The sequence below is a fragment of the Oncorhynchus kisutch genome, linkage group LG13, assembly GCF_002021735.2.
Source record: "Oncorhynchus kisutch isolate 150728-3 linkage group LG13, Okis_V2, whole genome shotgun sequence".
NCBI classification, from domain to species: Eukaryota; Metazoa; Chordata; class Actinopteri; order Salmoniformes; family Salmonidae; genus Oncorhynchus; species Oncorhynchus kisutch.
This window is the reverse complement of record NC_034186.2, coordinates 38,357,089-38,381,594: the sequence shown is the minus strand read 5'-3', so window position 1 is coordinate 38,381,594 and position 24,506 is coordinate 38,357,089. Positions and strand designations below refer to the sequence as shown.

General features: G+C 43.7%; 1 protein-coding gene across 4 annotated transcripts in view; it reads right to left on the bottom strand.

The window, feature by feature from the left end:
* pip5k1ca (phosphatidylinositol-4-phosphate 5-kinase, type I, gamma a) overlaps positions 1–24,506 on the bottom strand; it is an 80,436-nt gene that overhangs the window by 23,731 nt on the left and 32,199 nt on the right. For all 4 annotated transcript variants that reach the window (XM_020498818.2, XM_031786181.1, XM_031786180.1 and 1 more), the window contains exons 2-6: positions 21,746–21,777; positions 20,341–20,427; positions 19,472–19,602; positions 17,842–17,959; positions 1,969–2,121 (exon numbers count right to left, since the gene is read on the bottom strand). In XM_020498818.2, the coding sequence (XP_020354407.2) occupies positions 1,969–2,121; positions 17,842–17,959; positions 19,472–19,602; positions 20,341–20,427; positions 21,746–21,777 (521 nt within the window). The remainder of the gene's footprint in view (positions 1–1,968; positions 2,122–17,841; positions 17,960–19,471; positions 19,603–20,340; positions 20,428–21,745; positions 21,778–24,506) is intronic.

Here is a 24,506-nt window from a genome sequence, read left to right as displayed (position 1 = left end):
GACAGAGAGCAAGTGGAGGAGAGAGAGATAGAGAGAGAGAGAGATAGAGAGAGATAGAGAGGGAAAGAGGGGCGACAGAAAGGGGTCAGAGGGGGCCAGAGGGGCCGCAGGACTCCAACAGCAGCCTGCTGAGGGTGCCTTCAGGCTTTTAGGCAACAGCCAGTGACCTTCAAAGGAGAGACCGACTGAGGTATGATAGAGAGTAGGAGGAAGAGAGGAATGGAGAGAAACAGAGGGAGAGAGGGAGGGAACCCATATCCTCCAGCCACAGACGACCCATCTGTCCATGAGTGGAGGGCACAGCGCTGACAAGTCAACAACAGACACGTGAGAGAGAGAGAGAGCGGGGGAGGAACAACAGGGATAGAGAAAGAGATGTGAGAGGATGAGAACAAGTGAAAGCGTAATAGAGAATAGAGCTTGGCATGGAAACATATTAAATGGGGGAGAAAACATGCAAGGAAAATAATAGCATGAGTGTGCAAAACAAGTGTGAGGGGTAAAAGTGAGAGGGTGGCACGGACGTCTGTTACATCACCATGCTTTGCATTTTGCCCCCAGCCCAACCCAGTCCTGTCAGGTGCTGCAGACGTGTAGAGTTGCTCTACTGCCTGTGTATGTGTGTGTGTCTCCCCACTGTGTCTCAGTCAGTCAGTCTCAGTCTGTTATGGCTTCAGGCTATAGACAACCTGCATGGCTCAGAATCTCTCTGGGCTCCTTAACTCGTATACCTAAAACACCCATAAGAATCGTGCAACTGCAATGGTCTGGATCCCAAATTGTGGAAAAGGTCCGTGTAAGTGTGTGAGTCTTCCTGTTCTCATGTAATAATGCTCTGTTGGTACATGAATGTCCACAAGCTTAGCCCCACCAGGAACCTAAAATAGAAAGATGGACATACATGGAGCTGTTGCTATTTAAACAGAGTTCTACTGAAGTGTGACCAGCATGGCTAACAAAGGCTCAACAACATCCTGCTTCTGTTACACAGTGACAAGGGCCTTACAAGGCTTGATGACCTCCAGTTATCTGCAGTCTAGACCAGGAATAGGCAACTGGCCACCCAGGCCCTCTGATCAATTTAGTCAGGGTCTCAACTTACTGCTGCGAGGTAGAATAGTAGAATACACACGGTGCAATTTTGAAATTTGGTTGTGCATCAACAGTTTCTCTCTTATGTCGGTCTCTGATTGTTACTCAATTAGCCCATGTCAGATAATTATTTTTTAGATTGGTAAGTTAGTCTAGCGGCCAGCTATCTAAACTTGTAGTGATCAAACATTTCTGCAAACATTTCTCTCCATCCTATGGCAAAATGTGTAGATTTGCAGGAAACTAGCTTTTAAAATAGCAAGATTTTCTCTACAGCACATGGCAAAATGTATAGAATTGCAGGAAACTAGCTTTTAAAATAGCAAGATTTTCTCTACAGCACATGGCAAAATGTGTAGAATTGCACGAAACTAACTCTAAAACACATGGAGTTCAGATGTTGCCAATCCCTGGTCGAGACAATGAATGTACCAAGGTGTAAAGCAGGTAGGCAGAGTTTGGGATTGGAGCAATGAAGTGTGTAAGGATGGGATCAGTAAAAACATGGGCTTCATCACCCTTTGTGTCAAAAGGAATTTCAGATTCTTCAGGAAAGATTGCGTCTTTGCTTGTAGAGTGAGTGTAGTATGTTAGTGAGTGGGATTACAATGAAGAGTGTAGTATGTCAAAGAATTATGCAGGGTGTGTGCGCATGTGCATGCACGGGTATCTGTACGTGCATGCTTGTGAGTGTGTGTTTCTGTATATGCGTGAACACGTGCGTTTGTGTATGTGTAAGTGTGTATTGTGTGTGCGTATTGTGTGTGCGTATTGTGTGTGCGTATTGTGTGTGCGTATTGTGTGTGCGTATTGCGAGTGCGTATTGTGTGTGCGTATTGTGAGTGCGTATTGTGTGTGTGTGGGGTCACATCTCACCATGTAGTATCCAGGCAGCAGCTTCTGCAGAAACTCTGCCTCCTTGTGCATGACGGTCTTGATGATGAACTCATCGTCCTTGGTCAGGTAGAACACAGAGCCACTGGCCCCGGGGTTGGACAACTCAATCAGGGGCTCGTTACACAGGGAGTACTAGAGGCACAGAGATAAAAGAACACATACACACAGCCACAGACACAGAGGGACACTGGTCAGATTGGGTAAAAGCACTGAAAAACTGAAATAAAAGAACATTTCTGTTTGAAAACAAATATCACTTTTGGGGGTTAGATATTAATCCTCCTTAGAAAAGCAGCAGGCTGACTACCTGCTATGCAAGTGCAGCAAGGAGCTAGCTAGCATTAAACTTATCTTATAAAAAACAATCAATCTTCACTAGTTAACTACACATGGTTGATGATATTACTAGTTTATCTAGCTTGTCCTGCATTGCATATAATCAATGCGGTGCCTGTTAATTTATCATAGAATTTTTTTATTTTTCCTTTATTTTACTAGGCAAGTCAGTTAAGAACAAATTCTTATTTTCAATGACGGCCTAGGAACAGTGGGTTAACTGCCTGTTCAGGGGCAGAACGACAGATTTTGTACCTTGTCAGCTCAGGGATTTGAACTTGCAACCTTTTGGTTACTAGTCCAATGCTCTAACCACTAGGCTACCCTGCCGCCCCACAGCCTAATTCGCCAAATGGGGGATTTAACAAGCAAATTCGTGAAAAAAGCACTGTCGTTGCACCAATGTATGTGTACCTAACCATAAACGTCAATGCCTTTCTTAAAATCAATACAGAAATATTTTTAAACCTGCATATTTAGTTAATATTGCCTGCTAACATGAATTTCTAGGGAAATTGTGTCACTTCTCTTGCGTTCTGTTCAAGCAGAGTCAGGGTATATGCAGCAGTTTGGGCCGCCTGGCTCGTTGCGAACTGTGTGAAGACAAACGTTTTGTTTTCGAAATGATAGTTTCTGGATTTGATCATATTAATGACCTATGGTTCGTATTTCTGTGTGTTATTATATTATAATTGTCACGTCCTGACCTTAGTTCCTTTTTTATGTTTCTGTTTTAGTTTGGTCAGGCCGTGAGTTGGGGTGGGCAGTCTGTTGTTTTTCTATGTTTTCCATTTCAGTGTTTGGCCTGGTATGGTTCTCAATCAGAGGCAGCTGGCGATCGTTGTCTCTGATTGAGAATCATACTTAGGTAGCCTGTTTTCCCCATTTTGGTTGTGGGTGATTGTTTTCCGTTTTGTGCGTATTCCTTACAGAACTATTTCGTTTTCGTTCTCGCTCTTTATTATTTTTGTCATTTCAGTGTTCAGTTTATTTTGTTTATTAAAATTAACACTTACCAGGCTGCATCTTGGTCCCCTTCTCCTTCACCAGACAAAAACCGTTACAATAATTAAGTCTATGATTTGATAGAGCCGTCTGACTGAGCGGTGGTAGGCAGCAGCAGGCTCGTAAGCATTCATTCAAACAGCACTTTCCTGCAATTGCCAGCAGCTCTTCACTGTGCTTCAAGCATTGCGCTGTTTATGACTTCAAGCCTATCAACTCCCGAGATTAGGCTGGCAATACTAAAGTGCATATTAGAACATCCAATAGTCAAAGGTATATGAAATAGAAATAGTATAGAGAGAAATAGTCCTATAATAACTACAACCTAAAACTTCTTACCTGGGAATATTGAAGACTCGTGTTAAAAGGAACCACCAGCTTTCATATGTTCTCATGTTCTGAGCAAGGAACTTAAACGTTAGCTTTCTTACATGGCACATATTGCACTTTTACTTTCTTCCCCAACACTTTGTTTTTGCATTATTTAAACATGTTTCATTATTTATTTGAGACTAAATTGATTTTATTGATGTATTATATTAAGTTAAAATAAGTGTTCATTCAATATTGTTGTAATTGTCATTACACGATATATATATATATATATATACACACACACACACAAAAAAAATTGTCAGATTAATCGGGATGAGCTTTTTTTGGTCCTCCAATAATCGGTATCGGCGTGGAAAAATCAGAATCAGTCGACCTCTAGTTGTGATACAGCCTGGATTACAAACCAGGGTGGCTGTAGTGACGCCTCAAGCGTTGAGATGCAGTGCCTTAGACCGCTGCACCACTCAGGAGCCCTGAATGCAGACCCTCAGAGAGACAGATGCATCTAATGCACAAAGGATCTTAAAATAGCCCAGGACCATATGTTTATACATGAGACGGTCTTGTTCCTTCAGGGGCTTCTGTAACGAGCTGCTCAGGTTGGGCTGACATCTCATCTCTGCTGTGTTCCGCTGTGTGTGTCTAGACCAGAACCCCAGTGTGCTTAACACATAACCAACCCTAGGTTAATGACAGACAGTGAGACGCTTCACGATTCACTGCCCCAACTAATTGTGAACGCAGCCCCCCGGAGCGGTTAGCCCTTGTGGCTTGGACCATGGATTGTCCTGGGCTTGTTGCTGCCCTGCAACAACACCAGGTCTATTTTCCCTGCGACCTGCCCTGTCTGCAACCGTGAGGGTAACAGCATAGCCTACGTTGCTACCATGACAAAGACCAAAGCTGGTGAGAGTACTGATCGATCACAGGTGAAGGATCTTTTAAACAAACAAAAATAGTTATACAAGCAGTTGTTACAACAACAAGAAAATAGCTTCAAGTGTTGTGTCCAAATATCAGTGGAGTCAACTACTAAAATAATGGATGACCTGACCAGAGAGGTCCAGGACCTGAAGAACAGTTTGCAGGGTCAGCTCAATGAGTCTAAACAGGAGAACACCAAGATGACAGCAATCCATAAGTGATTGAGAGAGGATATCAGTTCTGTATGTGAATCCATGATAACAATGGAGAAATTAGAATATCTAAAGGGAAAATAAAGATGGAACAACATTGTTGTGGACGGAATTGCAGAATCTCCACGAGACCTAGACGGAGTTTGAAGACAAAGTGAGGGAAATTTTCATTGAGTAACTGAAGATGGACAACAGGAAGATTGAGATAGAGCGCGCCCACAGGACTGGAAAACCCACCACCGGCCCAGATGACGGGCCCAGGCCGATAGTGATCAAGTTCCTGAGGTTCAAGGACAAGCTAGCTGTTCTGGAAAGAGACAAACACTTCAAAGGGACGTACATCTTCTAGTAATTTCTGAGACTCACTTAGATAATTCCTTTGATTATACAGCAGTAGCAATATAAGGAGATAACATTTACAAAAGAGACAGGAATGCTTATAGGGGAGGTATTGCTATATATATATATATATATATATATATACACATACATATATACACACTGCTCAAAAAAATAAAGGGAACACTAAAATAACACATCCTAGATCTGAATGAATGAAATACTTTTTTCTTTACATAGTTGAATGTGCTGAAAATCACAAAATCACACAAAAATTATCAATGGAAATCAAATGTATCAACCCATGGAGGTCTGGATTTGGAGTCACACTCAAAATTAAAGTGGAAAACCACACTACAGGCTGATCCAACTTTGATGTAATGTCCTTAAAACAAGTCAAAATGAGGCTCAGTAGTGTGTGGCCTCCACGTGCCTGTATGACCTCCCTACAACGCCTGGGCGTGCTCCTGATGAGGTGGCGGATGGTCTCCTGAGGGATCTCCTCCCAGACCTGGACTAAAGCATCCGCCAACTCCTGGACAGTCTGTGGTGCAACGTGGTGTTGGTGGATGGAGCGAGACATGATGTCCCAGATGTGCTCAATTGGATTCAGGTCTGGGGAACGGGCAGGCCAGTCCATAGCATCAATGCCTTCCTCTTGCAGGAACTGCTGACACACTCCAGCCACATGAGGTCTAGCATTGTCTTGCATCAGGAGGAACCCAGGAGGAACCCAGGGCCAACCGCACCAGCATATGGTCTCACAAGGGGTCTGAGGATCTCATCTCGGTACCTAATGGCAGTCAGGCTACCTCTGGCGAGCACACTGTTTGGCTGTGCGGCCCCCCAAAGAAATGCCACCCCACACCATGACTGACCCACCGCCAAACCGGTCATGCTGGAGGATGTTGCAGACAGCAGAACGTTCTCCACGGCGTCTCTAGACTCTGTCACGTCTGTCACGTGCTCAGTGTGAACCTGCTTTCATCTGTGAAGAGCACAGGGCACCAGTGGCGAATTTGCCAATCTTGGTGTTCTCTGGCAAATGCCAAACGTCCTGCACGGTGTTGGGCTGTAAACACAACCCCCACCTGTGGACGTCGGGCCCTCATACCACCCTCATGGAGTCTGTTTCTGACCGTTTGAGCAGACACATGCACATTTGTGGCCTATATATATATATAGTCTAAAGACTATTATATTTTGTTATGGGAAGTTCGCCTCTTTTCACTGACTCAGTTCTTTTCGACTCATTCAGTGAAAAAAACAAATATTTATAAATATTGGGGACCTAAATATTGACTGGTTTTCATAAAGCTGTCCGCTCAAGAGGAAGTTTCTCACTGTAAACCAGTGCCTATAATCTGGTTCAGGTTATTAATCAACCTAGCAGGGCGTTTACAAACACTACAGGAACTAGATCACATTTTTACTAATACTGTAGAACTTTGTTCTAAAGCTGTATCCATACCCATTAGATGCAGTGATCACAATATAGTGGCTAATTCCAAGAAAGCCAAAGTTCCAAAAGCCGGGCCTAAAATAGTGTATAAGAGATCATACAAAAGATTTAGCTGTTACTCTTATGTGAATGATGTAACAAATATGTCACTAAACTCAACAAAAAGAAGACGAAACTGTATTATGAAGCCAAGGTCAATGATAAATGAGTACTTTAAAGTACTTTAAATTAACAGACAAATTCAACTCCATCTTTCATCAAATCAGATGGCTTATTCATCACAAATCCATTTGATATTGGCAATTATTTTTACGATTACTTCATTGGCAAAATGGGCAAACTTAGGCAGGAAATGCCAACAACGAACAGTGAGCCATCTTATTCATGCCTAAAAAAACAAATCATGAAAGAAAAGCATTGAAAGTTTGAATTTTGTAAAGTTGGTGTTGGAGAGGTGGAAAAATTGTTATTGATCAATAATGACAAACCTCCTGGCATTGACAACTTAGGTGGAAACCTATTGAGGATAGTAGCTGGCTGTATAACCACTTCTATCTGTCATATCTTTAATCTGAGCCTTGAGAAAATTGCTTGCCCTCAGGCCTGGAGGGAAGGCAAAGTCATTCCGCTAACCAAGAATGGTAAAGCGGCCTTTACTGGTTCTAACAGCCGGCCGATCAGCTTGCTGCCAGCTTTTAGCAAACTGTTAGAAAATGTCTCTGTAAACAATTAAAAGACTTTCGGTATGCCTTTAGAGAAGGGCACTCAACATCTACTCTACTCACACAAATGACCAGGGTCGCAACTTTCACTGGGGACATGACCCTCCCACGTGAAAAGGGTGTGCTTTAGGACCATGCGGACACCTCAGAGCGTAGGGTAGGCTGTTTTCCGGTTTCAGCCGGCTGGATTTAGGACCGCACAGACACCACAGAGCATGCACGGACAGGCTGTGTGAAGGCAAAACTTCTGATAGGCTGGCATATAGAACCAGCACGAGAGATAAGAACCAAATCCAATTTTATTAGTCACATGTGCCGAATACAACAGGTGTAGTAGACCTTACAGTGAAATGCTTACTTACGAGCCCCTAACCAACAATGCAGTTAAAAAAAATACGGATAAGAATAAGAAATAAAAAAGTTATTAAAGAGCAGCAGTAAAATAACAATTGTGAGACTGTATACAGTGGTGTAGCGGTACAGAATCAATGTGCGGGGGCACTGGTTAGTTTAGGTAATATATACATGTAGGTAGAGTTATTAAAGTGACTATGCATAGACGAAAGAGAGTAGCAGCTGTGTAAAAGAGTGGGGGGCAATGCAAATAGTCTGGGTAGCCATTTGATTAGATGTTCAGGACTTTTATGGCTTGGGGGTAGAAGCTGTTTAGAAGCCTCTTGGAACTAGACTTGGCGCTCCAGTACCGCTTGCCGTGTGGTAGCAGAGAGAACAGTCTATGACTAGGGTGGCTGGAGTCTTTGACAATTTTAAGGGCCTTCCTCTGACATCGCCTGGTATAGAGGTCCTGGACGGCAGGAAGCTTGGCCCCAGTGATGTACTGGGCCATTCGCACTACCCTCTGCAGTGCCTTGCGGTCGGAGGCTACAGCCCGACAGGATGCTCTCGATTGTGCATCTGTAAAAGTTTGTGAGTGTTTTTGGTGACAAGCCAAATTTCTTCAACCTCCTGAGGGTGGGTGGACCATTTCAGTTTGTCCGTGATGTGTATGCCGAGGAACTTAAAACTTTGGAGTCGTGGTCAGATTTGCTCTCGATGGTGCAGCTGTAGAACCTTTTGAGGATCTGAGGACCCATGCCAAATATTTTCAGTCTCCTCAGGGGAAATAGGTTTTGTCGTAGGCTCTTCATGACTGTCTTGATGTGCTTGGACCATGTTAGTTTGTTGGTGATGTGGACACCAAGGAACTTGAAGCTCTCAACCTGCTCTGCTGCAGCCCAGTCGATGAGAATGGGAGTGTGCTCGGTCCTCTTTTTCCCGTAGTCCACAATCATCTCCTTTTTCTATGAACAGAGGCAGCTGCTGTCTGTGTTGTGCTTTTTCTCAGAGTTGTAAAAACAAGCAGAGCAGAAACTGGATACTCTTTAGTTGACCGTTCTAGTTGGGACGGTAACTGCTGTTTGGCAGAAAAATATAGCTATTATTTTTTTGCCTCAATCACAGTAGACTTGAATCAAACGATTGAAACCAGGGGCTAAGCAATTGCAAACCAATATATTTTTTCAGCGCAATGTGAGTTTTTATTAGTCAGTATAGCAATGTAACATTATTGATCTATCAGTTTCCCTAGCGAATTCCCTACTTTTCACACTGACATGGTATAAACAGCTCTACAGGCATCCCTGTCATGGTTCACAGTCAGTACACAACACTATGCTCATCATGTCTTAGTGGGATCAGATGGTGATAGGTGTCCCAGCAAGGTCAGACAGACAGGGAAGACCAGTCTACAGAGCTCACATGAATTTTGCAGTATATTATAACAATCAGTGAATGGATACAAAGTTCCATCTTGAGTTGATGGGTAGGTTACATTCTGGGATCAGGGAATAATGGTCATCTCAATTGATGAACCATTGATTCTGTTCATGGATGGAATCAATGTATAAATGTACACCAAAGTAATTCTTTGTCGTGCCTCATCTGAGCAGTGTCAGATGGTGACAGGGGTCTCATCAGGGTCAGGCAGCCAGGGAAGACCAGTCTGTGACGGAGCGGAGGGGAATTTTTGCAGATACAACGCTTTATTTGCTCTTTGCAGCAAACATTGGAAATACAAGAAGCTTCGAAGATTGAAAGTATTTTAAGGCATTATGGGAAACCTCTAAAGTTAATTTCCAAACGGTTGGGTTGATAGAGGGTTGATAGAGGCTTTTCCCGATGCCCTCAAACATGTCAAACAAAAATGTGAGGAAGACCTGGGATACACTATTGATGATGATGATGAGGAATGAATACAGATATGTTAGAATGCCCAGTCATGTTCATGTAATGACTGCAGTTTAAGACCATCCATAGAACATCCTATATGCCAGTGAAACTGAATATCATGCACACAGAAATGTAATTCCTCTGCTGGAAGTATAAAACACAAAAGGGAACATATTTGCATATGTTATGGTCTTGTGAAGGCTGGCTGAATTATGACAAAGAGAGTATGTTATTTTATCTCAACATGTCTACAGATTCTCCATTATCCCCGTTTTTGTTTGCTTGGAAATGTTGATACTGGAGACTTATCAGAAGAAACTGTGAAACCTAGCATTTATAGCGCCTAGGAAATGCATTGCCATTTCACAGGTGGGTTATCCTGCCACAACAGATGGAAGTAATGTCAAGTTATGTATCACTAGATTTGATTTATTACAAGAATAAGGAAATACTGGGCAATTCTCACAAGGTCTGGATGCCTTATATGGAATACAGCACGACAAAAGGAGTCTGTATTGAAAACATGCCCACGTCTGGGGAGATACCTATTTAAGCAATCACTAGTTGCTGGGCTGCGCAGTCCTGGCACTAGGGTTCTGCCATACTGTTGGCTGACACTCTGGCCTTGGCCTAACACAACTAATACCAATAATGAATGTTTCACTAAGATCCTAAAGCTGAGTGGGGTGTGTTGGGTTGGGTGCTGCAGGGCCTTAGACCCCTAGGGGCAGGACGGGGTGACCCAGCTATATTGTGTGCAATTAGAAAGAGATCTACAGTACTATTAGGCCTATGATATGAATTATATGGAGGTAGGGTGTACTGTTGCTTTGTGTTAATGTGTAGGTGTGTGTGTTTTTTAAATTAAATGTTTGTTTTCCAAACCTTTCCTTGAGACATACAAAAAAAGATGGGAAGGAAGTTGGGGAGAGAGCTATTAACTAGACTGGTGGGGGTTGGGCATTCAGGTGGCAGAAATTTGATATAGCTGTCTTAATAAAAGACGATCAAAAGTCTTGTAGGCTATTGGTTAAAGTCGCAACACAGTATTGATTATTGAATTATCATTGATCTAGTTCAGTCTTATCAATCTCTTAAACATATTTAATAATGATCTCTTACCTAGCTTGATGGCTGGGCATTTGTGCTTACTTTATGTTGTTCTAAATAGAGACGGCTAGAAGGGCCATGGGTCATATTAGATTGTGTAGAAATGCAGGAATTAGCTTCAGATGCAGAGGACCCCCATACCCCCCACCAAGTTATGCCCCCACCCCCACTTCAAAAACCAAAGTTGTGCCCCTGCAAATGACTGATGATTGGCTGAAAGAAATCTTCAGTGCAGCCTTTGATATTATTTGTCATAATATGTTGTTGAAAAAAATGTATGTGTTATGTCTTTTCAAACTCTGCCATATCGTGGATTCAGAGCCTTGCAAAAGTAAAAGGACCATTTTAAGCCGTACACTCCACAGAGCTGTGCTTTACGGAAGAGTGGTCAGAAAAAAGCCATTGCTTAAAGAAAAAAAATAAGCAAACATTTGTTGTTCGCCAAAAGGCATGTGGGAGACTCCCCAAACATATGGAAGACGGTACTCTGGTCAAATGAGACTAAAATTGACCTTTTTGGCCATCAAGGAAAATGCTATGTCTGGTGCAAACCCAACACCTCTCATCACCCCGAGAGCACCATTTTTTTCATCTGCAGGGACTGGGAAACTGGACAGAATTAAAGGAATGATGGATGGCGCTAAATACAGGGAAATCCTTGAGGGAAACCTGTTTCAGTCTTCCAGAGATTTGAGACTGGGACGGAGGTTCACCTTCCAGCAGGACAATGACCCTAAGGACACTGCTGAAGCTAAACTTGAGTGGTTTAAGGGGAAACATTTAAATGTCTTGGAATGGCCTAGTCAAAGCCCAGACCTCAATCCAATTGAGAATCTGTGGTATGACTTACATATTGCTGTACACCAGCGGAACCCATCCAACTTGAAGGAGCTGGAGCAGTTTTGCCTTAAAGAATGGGCAAAAATCCCAGTGGCTAGATGTGCCAAGCTTTGCACCTTCAAAGTGGTAGGCATGTTGTGTAAATCAAATGATACAAGCCCCCAAAACCCATTTAAATTCCAGGTTGTAAGGCAACAAAATAGGGAAATGCCAAGGGGGAGAATAGTTTTGCAAGCCACTGTATCTAATAGAACACAGAGAAGAAGCCTATTTTTATTATCAACTTCTTAACTAACTCATCAATATGCTTTTTAAGAGACAGCTTTTTCATCTATCCAGATGCCCAGATATGTGTAAGCAGGGACACTATCGATATGGACAAAGTACACATGCTTAAATCATCAATGTTATTTTTATGCGCTCTAGAGAACAATAAATATTTAGTTTCACCTGCATTCAGTACTAATTTCAGGTCAATAAAGTTGCTTTGTAATACAATGAAGGCAGACTATATTTCATATATAGCCTGGTCAACGTGGGGGCAATAGCATACACAACAGTTTAATGGACAGTTTAACACTTTAATGGAAGCTTCTCTTGGCACTCTATTCTTTTCTATTTTTACCAATGACCTGCCCCTGGCATTAAACAAAGCCTGTGTGTTCATGTATGCTGATGATTCAACCCTATACGCGTCAGCAACTAGTGAAGTTGCTGCAACCTTAAACAAAGAGTTGCAGTCAGTTTTAGAATAGGTGGCCAGTAATAAACTGGTCCTGAACATCTCTTAAACTAAAAGCATTGAATTTGGTACAAAATCATTTCGTAAGTTCTAAACCTCAGCTGAATCTGGTAATGAATGGTGTGGCTGTTGAGCAAGTTGAGGAGGCTACATTTCTTGGTTTTACTTTAGATTGTAAACTGTCAGGGTCAAAACATATAGATTCAATCGTTATAAAGATGGGGAGAGGTCTGTCCATGATAGAGATGCTCTGATTTTTTTACACCACACTCCACAAAGCAAGTCCTGCAGGCTCTAGTTTGATCTCATCTTGATTATTGTCCAGTCATATGGGTCAAGTGCTGCAAAGAAAGACCTAGTTAAGCTGCAGCCGGCCCAGAACAAAGCAGCACGTTTTGCTCTTCATTGTAATCTGAGGGCTAATATCAATACTATGCATGCCAGTCTCTTGAGGAAAGGCTGACTGTATCACTTCTTGTTTGTATAAGAAACATGAATGCGTTAGATATTCCAAATTGTTTGCATGGTTGACGTATAGCTCTGACACACACTTACTCCACCAGACATGCCACCAGAGGTCTTTTCACAGTCCCCAGGTCCAGAACAGATTTAAAGAAACATACAGTATTATACAGAGCCATGAGTGCATGGAACTCCAATCTTAAATAGCGCAAGTGAACAGCAAACCTGGTTTAAACAAACAAATAAAGCAACACCTCTACCCCATGTGACCTACTTGTTGTGTCTATGTACTGCCATGTATGTGTAACTGATTGTGTGCGCACACACACACACACACACACACACACACACACACACACACACACACACACCATGTTTTAAATGCATGTAAATTGTAAAGTCGTTGTCTATAATGTCGGACCTCAGTAAGACTAGCTGTAGCCATTGGCGATGGCTAATGGGGATCCTAATAAAATATAAATAAAATCAATGAATTACTCCCATACAGCTCTGGAGTGGAGGGAAGGAGCTGTGGACTGGGTTATTTTGGGGATTATGGTTTTTTGTGTTTGTGGAATAGGCACACTGGTGTATTTTCTGTACAGTACAGTCATGGCCAAAAGTTGAGAATAACACAATTATTAATTTTCACAAAGTTTGCTGCTTCAGTGTCTTTAGATATTTTTGTCAGATGTTACTATGGAATACTGAAGTATCATTACCAGCATTTTATAAGTGTCAAAGACTTTTATTGACAATGACATGAAGTTGATGCAAAGAGTCAATATTTGCAGTGTTAACCCTTCTTTTTCAAGACCTCTGCAATCCACCCTGGCATGCTGTCAATTAACTTCTGGGCCACACCCTGACTGATGGCAGCCCATTCTTGCATAATCAATGCTTGGAGTTCTCAAAGGGATTAAGGTCTGGGGAGTTTCCTGGCCATGGACCCAAAATATTGATGTTTTGTTCCCCGAGCCACTTAGTTATCACTTTTGCCTTATGGCAAGGTGCTCCATCATGCTGGAAAAGGCATTGTCCGTCACCAAACTGTTCCTGGATGGTCGAGAGAAGTTGCTCTCGGAGGATGTGTTGGTACCATTCTTTATTCGTGGCTATGTTGTTCGGCAAAATTGTGAGTGAGCCCACTCCCTTGGCGGAGAAGCAACCCCACACATGAATGGACTCATGAATGCTTTACTGGACTCATGAATGCTGTGTCATGCTTTACTGTTGGCATGACACAGGACTGATGGTAGTGCTCACCTTGTTTTTTCCGGATGCCCCAAACAATCGGAAAGGGAATTCATCAGAGAAAATGACTTTACCCCAGTCCTCAGCAGACCAATCCCTGTACCTTTTGCAGAATATCAGTCTGTCCCTGATGTTTTTCCTGGAGAGGAGTGGCTTCTTTGCTGCCCTTCTTGACACCAGGCCATCCTCCAAAAGTCTTCGGCTCACTGTGCGTGCAGATGCACTCACACCTGGTTGCTGCCATTCCTGAGCAAGCTCTGTACTGGTGGTGCCCTGATCACGCAGCTGAATCAACTTTAGGAGACAGTCCTGGCTCTTGCTGGACTTTCTTGGGCGCCCTGAAGCCTTCTTCACAACAATTGAACCGCTCTCCTTGAAGTTCTTGATGATCCGATAAATGGTTGATTTAGGTGCAATCTTACTGGCAGCAATATCCTTGCCTGTGAAGCCCTTTTCGTGCAAAGCAATGATGACGGCATGTGTTTCCTTCCAGGTAACCATGGTTGACAGAGGAAGAACAATTATTCCAAGCACCACCCTCCTTTTGAAGCTTCCAGTCTGTTATTCGAACTCAATCGGCATGACAGAGTGATCTCCAGCCTTGTCCTCGTCAACACTCACACCTGTGTTAACGAGAGAATCCCTGACATCACTGGCTCGTCCTTTTGTGGCAGGGCTGAAATGCAGTGGAAATGTTTTTGGGGATTCAGTTCATTCGCATGGCAAATAACATTCTGGAGTATATACAAATTGCAATCATACAAACGGAGGCAGCAGACACTGTGAAAATGTATATGTGTGTCATTCTCAAAACTTTTGGCCCGACTGTACACTGCTATTTGCTATTCAGAAAATCAATACAAACAGAATTTGCCCATATACTCTACTGCAGCTCTGTACATTGTTGTTCGAAATGGAACAAAGGAATAACTAAGACCAAATTCTTGCATTGTGTCTGTACATGTTGATACACAGCCAAACACAATGCCAGTCAGCCAGCACAGATACAATGTGACAAGGGCTATGAGGTATGACACTATGTCTATCGCACGCACGCATTATTATGTCATAGCTATGGTTGGCAGGGTAATTGTATAACCGTTTATTGTTGATTAACTTCATTTAAGTCGACAAACTTTACCCAAAAGCAGTAAAGTAAAAGTAAGCCTGGTCCACACCTAACAGACAGTTTTAGAATTGTGTTGTAGAACAATTATAGTGCTTTAAACTGACTGAAGACGGGACTGCAGGACATTAAAAAAATACAAGACCTGCGTGCAGTTGAGTCTGTTTCCACGGTAACATGGACTCTTTACAGCGTGATGAAACTTTGTTGCTCCTTGTTTCAGCAAAGTGTTGTTGCAAACGAGTATGAGGAAATGCATGCAAAAAAAGGCTTACCAAAAAAAGGGAACACTGGGCATCCCGGGTGGCGCAGTGGTTAAGGGCGCTGTATTGCAGCGCCAGCTGTGCCACCAGAGACTCTGGGTTCGCGCCCAGGCTCTGCCGTGACCGGGAGGTCCGTGGGGCGAAGCCAGCCGCACCTATATGTCGGAGGAAACACCGTGCACCTGGCAACTGCGCCCGGCCCGCCACAGGAGTCGATGGGCCCAGCATCGTCCGGGTTAGGGAGGGCTTGGCCGGTAGGGATATCCTTGTCTCATTGACTCCTGTGGCGGGCCGGGCGCAGTTGCCAGGTGCACGGTGTTTCCTCCGACACATAGGTGCGGCTGGCTTCCGGGTTGGATGCGCGCTGTGTTAAGAAGCAGTGCGGCTTGGTTGGGTTGTGTATCGGAGGACGCATAACTTTCAACCTTAGTCTCTCCCGAGCCCGTACGGTGAGACAAGATAGTAGCTACTAAACAATTGGATACCACCAAATTGGGGAGAAAAAGTGGGTAAATAAAAAAAATTTGGGAACACTGTGACTTGACCACAGAGCGTAGAGTTAACAGCAGCATGCTATATATACCCTCAATTAGCTGTGGGTTGACCGTAAACATGGATCATCACATCCCTGATTTGAGTCCTATGCAGTCGGGAGCAGCACAAGACAGAAGAAAATGCACGTTTTTATTTTATGGTTGACAATTAACCGTCATCCAAAATTCCATGACCGTCCCAGCCCAGACTGCTGACCACTCACGGAGGAGCAGTGACTCACTCTGCCACCACACTAACTTCCCCAGACCTCCTCTGGGCCTAACCATCTCTCTGCCCAGACTTCTTATAGCACCCCCCAACCCTTCTCTGGCCCCCCCCAGCCTTCATCCTCTCTACTCACCACTTCTCCCTTCGCCGTCCCCATCTCTGCTTCTCCCTGCCTAATATCCCTATTCATCCACACAGTATTTCTTAGCCCATTTTTTCCGCTCTCCCAAACTCTCCAACCCTGCCTGTCCCTCCCCCGTCTCTCCTGATATTCTTCCCAATCTCTCTCCAGCAGTGACTCGTGCCTGCCTGTCTGGTGGGAGAAATCACGCTCCCAGTCATGGTGCTACATTGCCTGCTGTGCTGCTCGCAGCAGGCTGGACCGAGAGGGAGGGAGAGGGCAGCAGGCTGTGGAATTGTTGGCTAAGACCAGGACACAGCAGGTGGACTGGATACCTCAGTCTCTCTATACAGGGAGCCTCTGAACAGCTTTTGTACAGAGACCTGCTTCTGTCACCAAGAGAGTACTCCAAGGCTCAATCCTAGGGCCCACGCTCTTCTCAATTTACATCAACAACATATCTTAAGCAGTAGGAAGCTCTCTCATCCAATTACATGCAGACGATACAGTCTTATACTCAGCTGGCCCCTCCCCGTATTTTGTGTTGTGTTAAACGCTCTACAACAAAGCTTTCTTAGTGTCCAACAAGCTTACTCTGCCCTTAACCTTGTTCTGAACACCTCCACCTCCAAAACAAAAATCATGTGGATTGGTAAGAAGAATGCCCCTCTCCCCACAGGTGTGATTACTACCTCTGAGGGTTTAGATCTTGAGGTAGTCACCTCATACAAGTACTTGGGAGTATGGCTAGAAGGTACACTGTCCTTCTCTAAGCACATATCAAAGCTGATTCAGATGACCATCCTACCTACATCATTTATAGATCGGTAGGTAAGGGTGCTCTCGAGCGGCTAGATGTTCTTTACCATTCAGGATTCAGATTTGCCACCAATGCTCCTTATAGGACATATCACTGCACTCTACACTCCTGGTAAACTGGTCTCTCCACTTACTGACAGTTGTGGCTGCTTCACGTGATGTATTGTTGTCTCTACCTTCTTGCCTTTTGCGCTGTTGTCTGTGCCCAATAATGTTTGTACCATGTTTTGTGCTGCCATGTTGTGTTGCTGCTATGCTATGTTGTCGTCTTAGGTCTCTCTTTATGTAGTTTTTGTCTCTCTTGTCCTGATGTGTGTTATGTCCTATTTGTTATTATTTTAAACAATTATTATAATAATCCCAGCCCCCGCAGGAGGCCTTCTGCCTTTTGGTAGGCCGTCAGTGTAAATAAGAATTTGTTCTTAACTAACTTGCCTAGTTAAATAAAGGTTAAATAAATAAAACAAAATAAAAAGTGGGATCAGGAATTGGTGCACTAGCTACCCTAAAACCATTCCTCAACACTGACCTATTAAATCAAATTGTATTTGTAATGCACTGAATACAACATTGCACCTTGCACCTTACAGTGAAATGCTTACTTACAAGCCCTTAACCAACAATGCTTTAAGAAGTTAAGAACAATAAGTGTTAAGTAAAAAATAGAAGTCAAAAATAGAAAATGAATGCTCCTCTGTTCATTCTGGATATCTAATGTATGATGACACCATGCTATGTGTTCATGTCTGTTGTCATGGTTGAAAAAGGATAGAGTTACATGTTCTTACCAGGTAGTCATCAGGCCTGATCCCAAAGAGCTCCCTGAAGTAGCGGAAGGCCACAGGAGCATACGTCTTGAAGCGGAAGTCTGGGAAGTGGTGGGCTGGAGTCAGGTTGCTGCCTTCACTGGGACCAGGAGAGAAGGAGAAAGGCTTTTAGATATGGGAGTTTGTGTTAAATGCTCTACAACAAAGCTTTCTTAGTGTCCAACAAGCTTTCTCTGCCCTTAACCTTGTTCTGAACACCTCCAAAACAGAGGTACATGAGTCTTCAATATTCCCAGGTAAGAAGTTTTAGGTTGTAGTTATTATAGGAATTATAGGACTAATTCCCTCTATATCATTTGTATTTCATTAACCTTTGACTATTAGATGTTCTTATAGGCACTTTAGTATTGCCAGTGTAACAGTATAGCTTCCGTCCCTCTCCTCGCTCCTCCCTGGGCTCGAACCAGCAACACAACGACAACAACCACCATCGAAGCAGCGTTACCCATGCAGAGCAAGGGGAACAACTACTAGAAGGCTCAGAGCGAGTGACGTTTGAAATGCTATTAGCGCGCGCTAACTAGCTAGCCATTTCACTTCGGTTACACCAGCCTCATCTCGGGAGTTGATAGGCTTGAAGTCATAAACAGTGCAATGCTTGACGCACAACAAAAGCTGCTAGCAAAACGCACAAAAGTGCTGTTTGAATGAATGTTTACGCGCCTGCTTCTGCCTACCACCGCTCAGTCAGATACTTAGATACTTGTATGCTCAGTCAGATTATATGCAAAAGGTCTGTTATCTGTTAAAGGTCCCCAAAGCGCACATATCCCTGGGTCCCACCTCTTTTCAGTTCGCTGCAGCTAGTGACTGGAATGAGCTGCAAAAACACTCAAACTGGACAGATTTATCTCAATCTCTTCATTCAAAGACTCAATCATGGACACTCTTACCGACAGTTGTGGCTGCTTCGCGTGATGTATTGTTGTCTCTACCTTCTTGCCTTTGTGATGCCCAATAATGTTTGTACCATGTTTTGTGCTGCTACCATGTCGTTGTCATGTGGTGTTGCTATTAATTATGCTGTGTTGTCATGTGTTTCTGCCATGCTATGTTGTCATCTTAGGTTTCTCTTTATCTAGTGCTGTGGTGTCTCTCTTGTTGTGATGTGTGTTTTGTCCTATATTTTTAATCCCAGCCCCCGTCCCCGCAGGAGGCCTTTTGGTAGGCTGTCATTGTAAATAAGAATTTGTTTAATTGACTTGCCTAGTTAAATAAAGGTTAAAAATATATATATTCAATTGAACCTTTATTTAGCTAGGTGAGTCAGTTAAGAACAAATTCGTATTTACAACTACGGCATATCACGGCCAAACCCGGACAACGCTGGGCCAATTGTGCGCTGCCCTGTGGGACTCCCAATCACGGCCGGATGTGATACAGCCTGGAATTGAACCAGGGACTGTAGTGAGGCCTCTTGCTCTGAGATGCAATGCCTTAGACCGCTGCGCCACTATGAAGGAATCCTTCTAGTGTAAATAACGAACGACTTACCATCAAAAGAACATCTCTAGGATCAGTTTTGTGATATATTTGAAAGGCCTCATTCTAATAGTCACAAAGCTGTGTGCTGCCCTGATGGTGTGGTTACCTGGGGAAGAAGATGCTCTCCACCACATAGAAGTCCTGCATGAGGACATCTCTCTCAGGCTTGGAGCTCAGGTTGCCCACCGTGTAGCCGATGCCCAGCTGGATGGCACCTTTCAGGGCGGAGGACGTGGTCTGGGGGAGAGGAGAGAGATGGTGGGGGTTAGGGAAATACTTAAGACATTTCTGAGCTTGGTGGACTACCACTCATTTGTATTCATTGAGAAATCTTACGATTTACAAGCACCATTAGCTCAGCTCTCAGACGGGACTGAATTCTACACTAAAGAGGCAAAACATTGACTCACTCAGACACGCAAACCAGAATACCTATAGTGTAACGTGCTAAAGACAGACAGGGTGGATGAATCGGGTCGGAGTAGTAGTTATCTGTGAGACACACTCGGATTGCTCTGCAGTGTCTTTTCTTTATGCCTTCTCACATATATAAAAAATACCCCCAAAATCTGTCAATGTGCCCTTGAGCAAGGCAATTAACCCTGATTTGCTCCAGGGGTGCTGTACTACTATGACTGCCACTGTAAAACAACACACTTCACTGCACCTATCAAGTGTATGTGACCATAAAACATATAGTATAAGTGGAGAGTACAGTGTGCAGGCTTACAGAGCTATGTCCCTTCTCTGCTTTGCCTGCACACAGCTGTAGCCTAACTGTGCATAAAGGACCATTGCCAAGTGCCTACCAAGGGAGTTTTTCCTTGCCAATGTCTTGGCTTGTTCTATTGGGGGTTTGGCTGCTTTGCTGTGAGGCATTTGTAAAAGGCGCAGGCACTATATGTGATCCCTATATGCTTGATTAATTCATTGATTGACTGGCTAAAATCCGGGGAGATGGTGCTGACTGCCTACCTTCTTGTAGGTGGTCTCTCCGGACGCATCCACTCCCCTGTGGCCCATCCTCTTCCCCTGGCCTGGTAGACCCGAGACACCAGGCAGCTGTTGGCCAGAGGATGGAGCAGAGTGGTTAAGACACATATTTAGACCGATACTCACTTCTATGGGCTGACAACACTAACAACACGAACACCTGAGGTTAGTGTTTATCAAGCGTTTGCAGCACCAGTGTGAAGTTTCCACCTGTTCTTTTCAATAATAAACACATCAAATGAGGAACAAAAGGTCAATTGAATCAAATGTATTCACATGCGCCAGGTGTAGACTTTACCGTGAAATGCTTACTTAAAAAGGAAATAGTAACACAATAAAATAACAATAACGAGGCTATATACTGTACAAGGAGCACCGGTGCCGAGTCAATGTGCAGGGGTACGAGGCAGTTGAGGTAATGTAGGTAATATGTACATATAGATTGGGGTAAAAGTGACTAGGCAATCAGGATAGACAAACAGCGTAGCAGCAGAGTATGTGAAAGTGAGTGCCTTCAGAAAGTATTCAGACCCCTTGACTTTTTCCACATTGTAGAGTGTTATAGCCTGAACTTAAAATGTATTGATTGTGTGTGGAGTCAAGGTGATCTAGAGTTTTTCCTGAATATCAATAGAGGTACAAGGACAGTTTCACGTTTTTCAGCTTTGATTTCTTTTGTCCTGTATTCCCCTTTGAAAATCACAAGTGCAAACTTGACACAGGTGTGAACGCTTTGTAAATGTGTCACTAAGCCTTCTGAGTGGACTGAGTGCCCCTTCAAGCTCCTCTTTCTAACATCTATCCTCCCAGATTACGCAGCCAAATTGAGAGTGGGTGCTTCTCATCACAGGGCAGAGTGGAACATGGAAGGGGCTTATAACCATAGCAGTCCCTATGGAGATTCCCTCACTACCCCTGAGCATACTGATGCTGAAGTCTTTATATAGAGTGTAGCAAACAGAGATCACACACCATGAGGATTGACTTGCATGGGGATCAAAGTAGATGGAGACGGTGTGTGTACCAGTCAGAACACATACAGAGTATAGGGAAATGGTGTGTGTAGCAGTCAGAACACATACAGAGTATAGGAAAATGGTGTGTGTAGCAGTCAGAACACATACGGAGTATAGGAAAATGGTGTGTGTAGCAGTCAGAACACATACAGAGTATAGGGAAATGGTGTGTGTAGCAGTCAGAACACATACAGAGTATAGGGAAATGGTGTGTGTAGCAGTCAGAACACATACAGAGTATAGGGAAATGGTGTGTGTAGGATCACAGTGAGGAGAGGGGGGTTAACGTAAAGGGCATGTCAGGGAGGAAGAGTCAAATGTATTTCACGGTCATATGGGCTAAATAAAAGTAAAATAAGCAAGTACATTACCTCTGTGATGTGTGCTTTTCTAGCAGAATAGTCTGTGTGAGAGAGAGAGAGAGAGATCGAGAGAGAGAGAGAGAGAGAGAGAGAGAGAGAGAGAGAGAGAGAGAGAGATGAGGGAGAGAGAGAGAGCGTGAGTCCTACGAGGGGCTCCATTACTTCACATCATTAGTGTTAGAAGGAACAAACAAAAGCCCCATATGTTAAGTGTAAAAAAACAGTGGGGGGCAGGTAGTGGAGGGGATGGTTACCAAATCACTATACCATGCCCATTCCTCCTGGTAATCCGTACCATCCAACCATCCCCAGTCCCACTCCAGCATTTCTACCATTCCATAAAACCATGCGATGTGAAGACGTAAACAACAAAGGAAGTAATCAGTGAGCTCTGCTGTTCTGTTCTCCCCAGCTGGCCTGAAATAGATCCATAATTGTAGCCAATTTCGCCACTTAGCATAATGAAGGACTGAGAGGGGAGCTCAGATAGCACAACACAACACAACACACTACTGGCTTGATTGATTCAGTTCACTCTTAGGAGTATTAACACTAGACGCCAGTGGGCTGATTACATCAAGAGTCAATACACTGACTGACTGAGGCATTTAAAGCTGACAGTGGTTCACACCGATATTGTTATTATTAGGCTTGTCTATTTAACATGAGTAACACGCAGACAGTAATAGTGCAATTTGAATGGCCTATAGAAATACATTCATTTAGAATAAGAATGCGTTATAGGCTACACCAGGTGTGAAAGGCAACGGGAGTAGGCGATGTGATGACAGAGGCCCGCAAAGAGGAGAATCTGCATGTGCTAAAGTCTGCCTGCCTGCTTCCTCTGGTTGCCCATGTGACTTAGCCAGCCCTCCTCTCTCTCCTCCCCTCCAGCTCTCTAATTCACTCGCTCCCTCTGTCACACACAGCTTTGCTGAGGGATGATCAAGCCAAAACGTGCCAATGCAATCCTTCTGCAGGCAGGCTAGAACATTGCATAAAGAAAAAAATATTACATTACATCCAACCACGTTGAGACTGAGAATGTTGACAATGCAGATGGTTAGAGTGAGAGGAGAGAGGTGCCTATCCTCCTTGTTACCGGGCAGACCCTAAGTCTTTCCTCCATTCCTGTTTTCTTTATAAAAGCCCCCCTGTCATTTTGCCCTGTGAACAGTGGGCTCGTTTCCCCTGGTATCTTACTAGACTAGAGCCATTTTGCTTCTGCATGCCTACAGCCGTTCAGACAGCCAGCCATGTGTTATTATTACGCCACAGGTTTCCAGGCATTTTTTTTTTTGTGAACCCTTCCTCAGATCTTCGCCACCATAAAGGTCTGACTGACTGGTCGTAATCTATATGGATTTGCAACAAGCTTCACTGGTTTCTTTTCCATTTTGTTGCCTTCAAATCCCATGATGGTGACTGGAGCACTTCTTCGGTCCATTTTCCAGTTCTTTGAGAGTACTGATTGCGTCATTGTGTGAAGAAGACCTTGAAACCTACAAGGCAGATATGGTACTGGTGAGGTTTCCAATGGGATCTGTCACTCCCATGTGCTCCTGACCTAGGGAGGGAATGAGGTCTAGTCAATGAACCATGTCGATTACATGGCAGAACCAGTGAAGACCATCCCCATGTATTACAAAGCTGTGCAGGGGATAAACAAATATAGCCTACTCATCACAATAAAAACCAACCAGTCCTGGGAAGTACTAAGCAGACCAGGTAATCTGTTAGCTTTTTTGCCACATAAAGCCATTAGCAGCGAGTCCATTAGTAGTGGATGACAGGGAGGGACAAAGGCATTCTGGAGGTGTCCTGTCCTCTCGCTAATTTCCACGTGCATCAGTCACTTCCCTCAAGGTCACTCGCTCAGTGCCTCCTGGCCATCAGCTAAATGAGCCCAAGTGTCTAAACTTAACAGACCAGGGGAGAATGAACAAGCCTACTGTGTGTGATAGTTCAGCCTCACCTTACCGGCGTACCTCTCCCTATCACACGCTTAAACTGATAGTTTATTTACCTATTCTTGCTCTGGGTTTGCAGTTTGTAGAATTTATATATGGTAAATAGTAGCCCAGCCAAACCTGGACGATGCTGGGCCAATTGTGCCCCGCCCTATGGGACTCCCAATCACGGCCGGATGTGATACAGCCTGTATACGAACCAGGGACTATAGTGACGCCTCTTGCACTGAGATACAGTGCCTTAGACCGCTGCGCCACTCGGGAGATGGCTGTATTATGGTCTATATTGTACTGTTGACTTTCTCATGCAATCATCCTCAACTATCAACTGGGTTGGCTGGAATCTTGTGCTAGCAAACTTGCAACATTGTATAAAATATTCTGGGCCTCAGAGTTTCCTGCACCAGTGAGCTCGGGACAGACACAGCTGTAGGCTATTTGTGCAAGGGATAAGAAGTAAATCAGGTATTTTATGACGTTTCCACTGGGTCAGAGCATTATATTTTTCGTTTTCATGCCGAGTGGTTATTGAAAAAGAGCGAGCTGAAAATATTTTTCAAATACTTTTTAGGAACTATTGTCTATCTCAATTGATTCTAACAGGCACTGTTTACTTGCTGTTTGAGGTGAAGACATTTTGGGGGGGTAATGCTCCACAGCTCATTAGTGGTAGTTAAGACAATCAGAAATACTAAATCAAAACGTCCCTACATTATAGGCCTACATTTGTGTGCAGACCATGTAGACTAGTCCTACTTATATACGGGTGAACAAGTGCTCGTCCTTAGTCAACATCGACA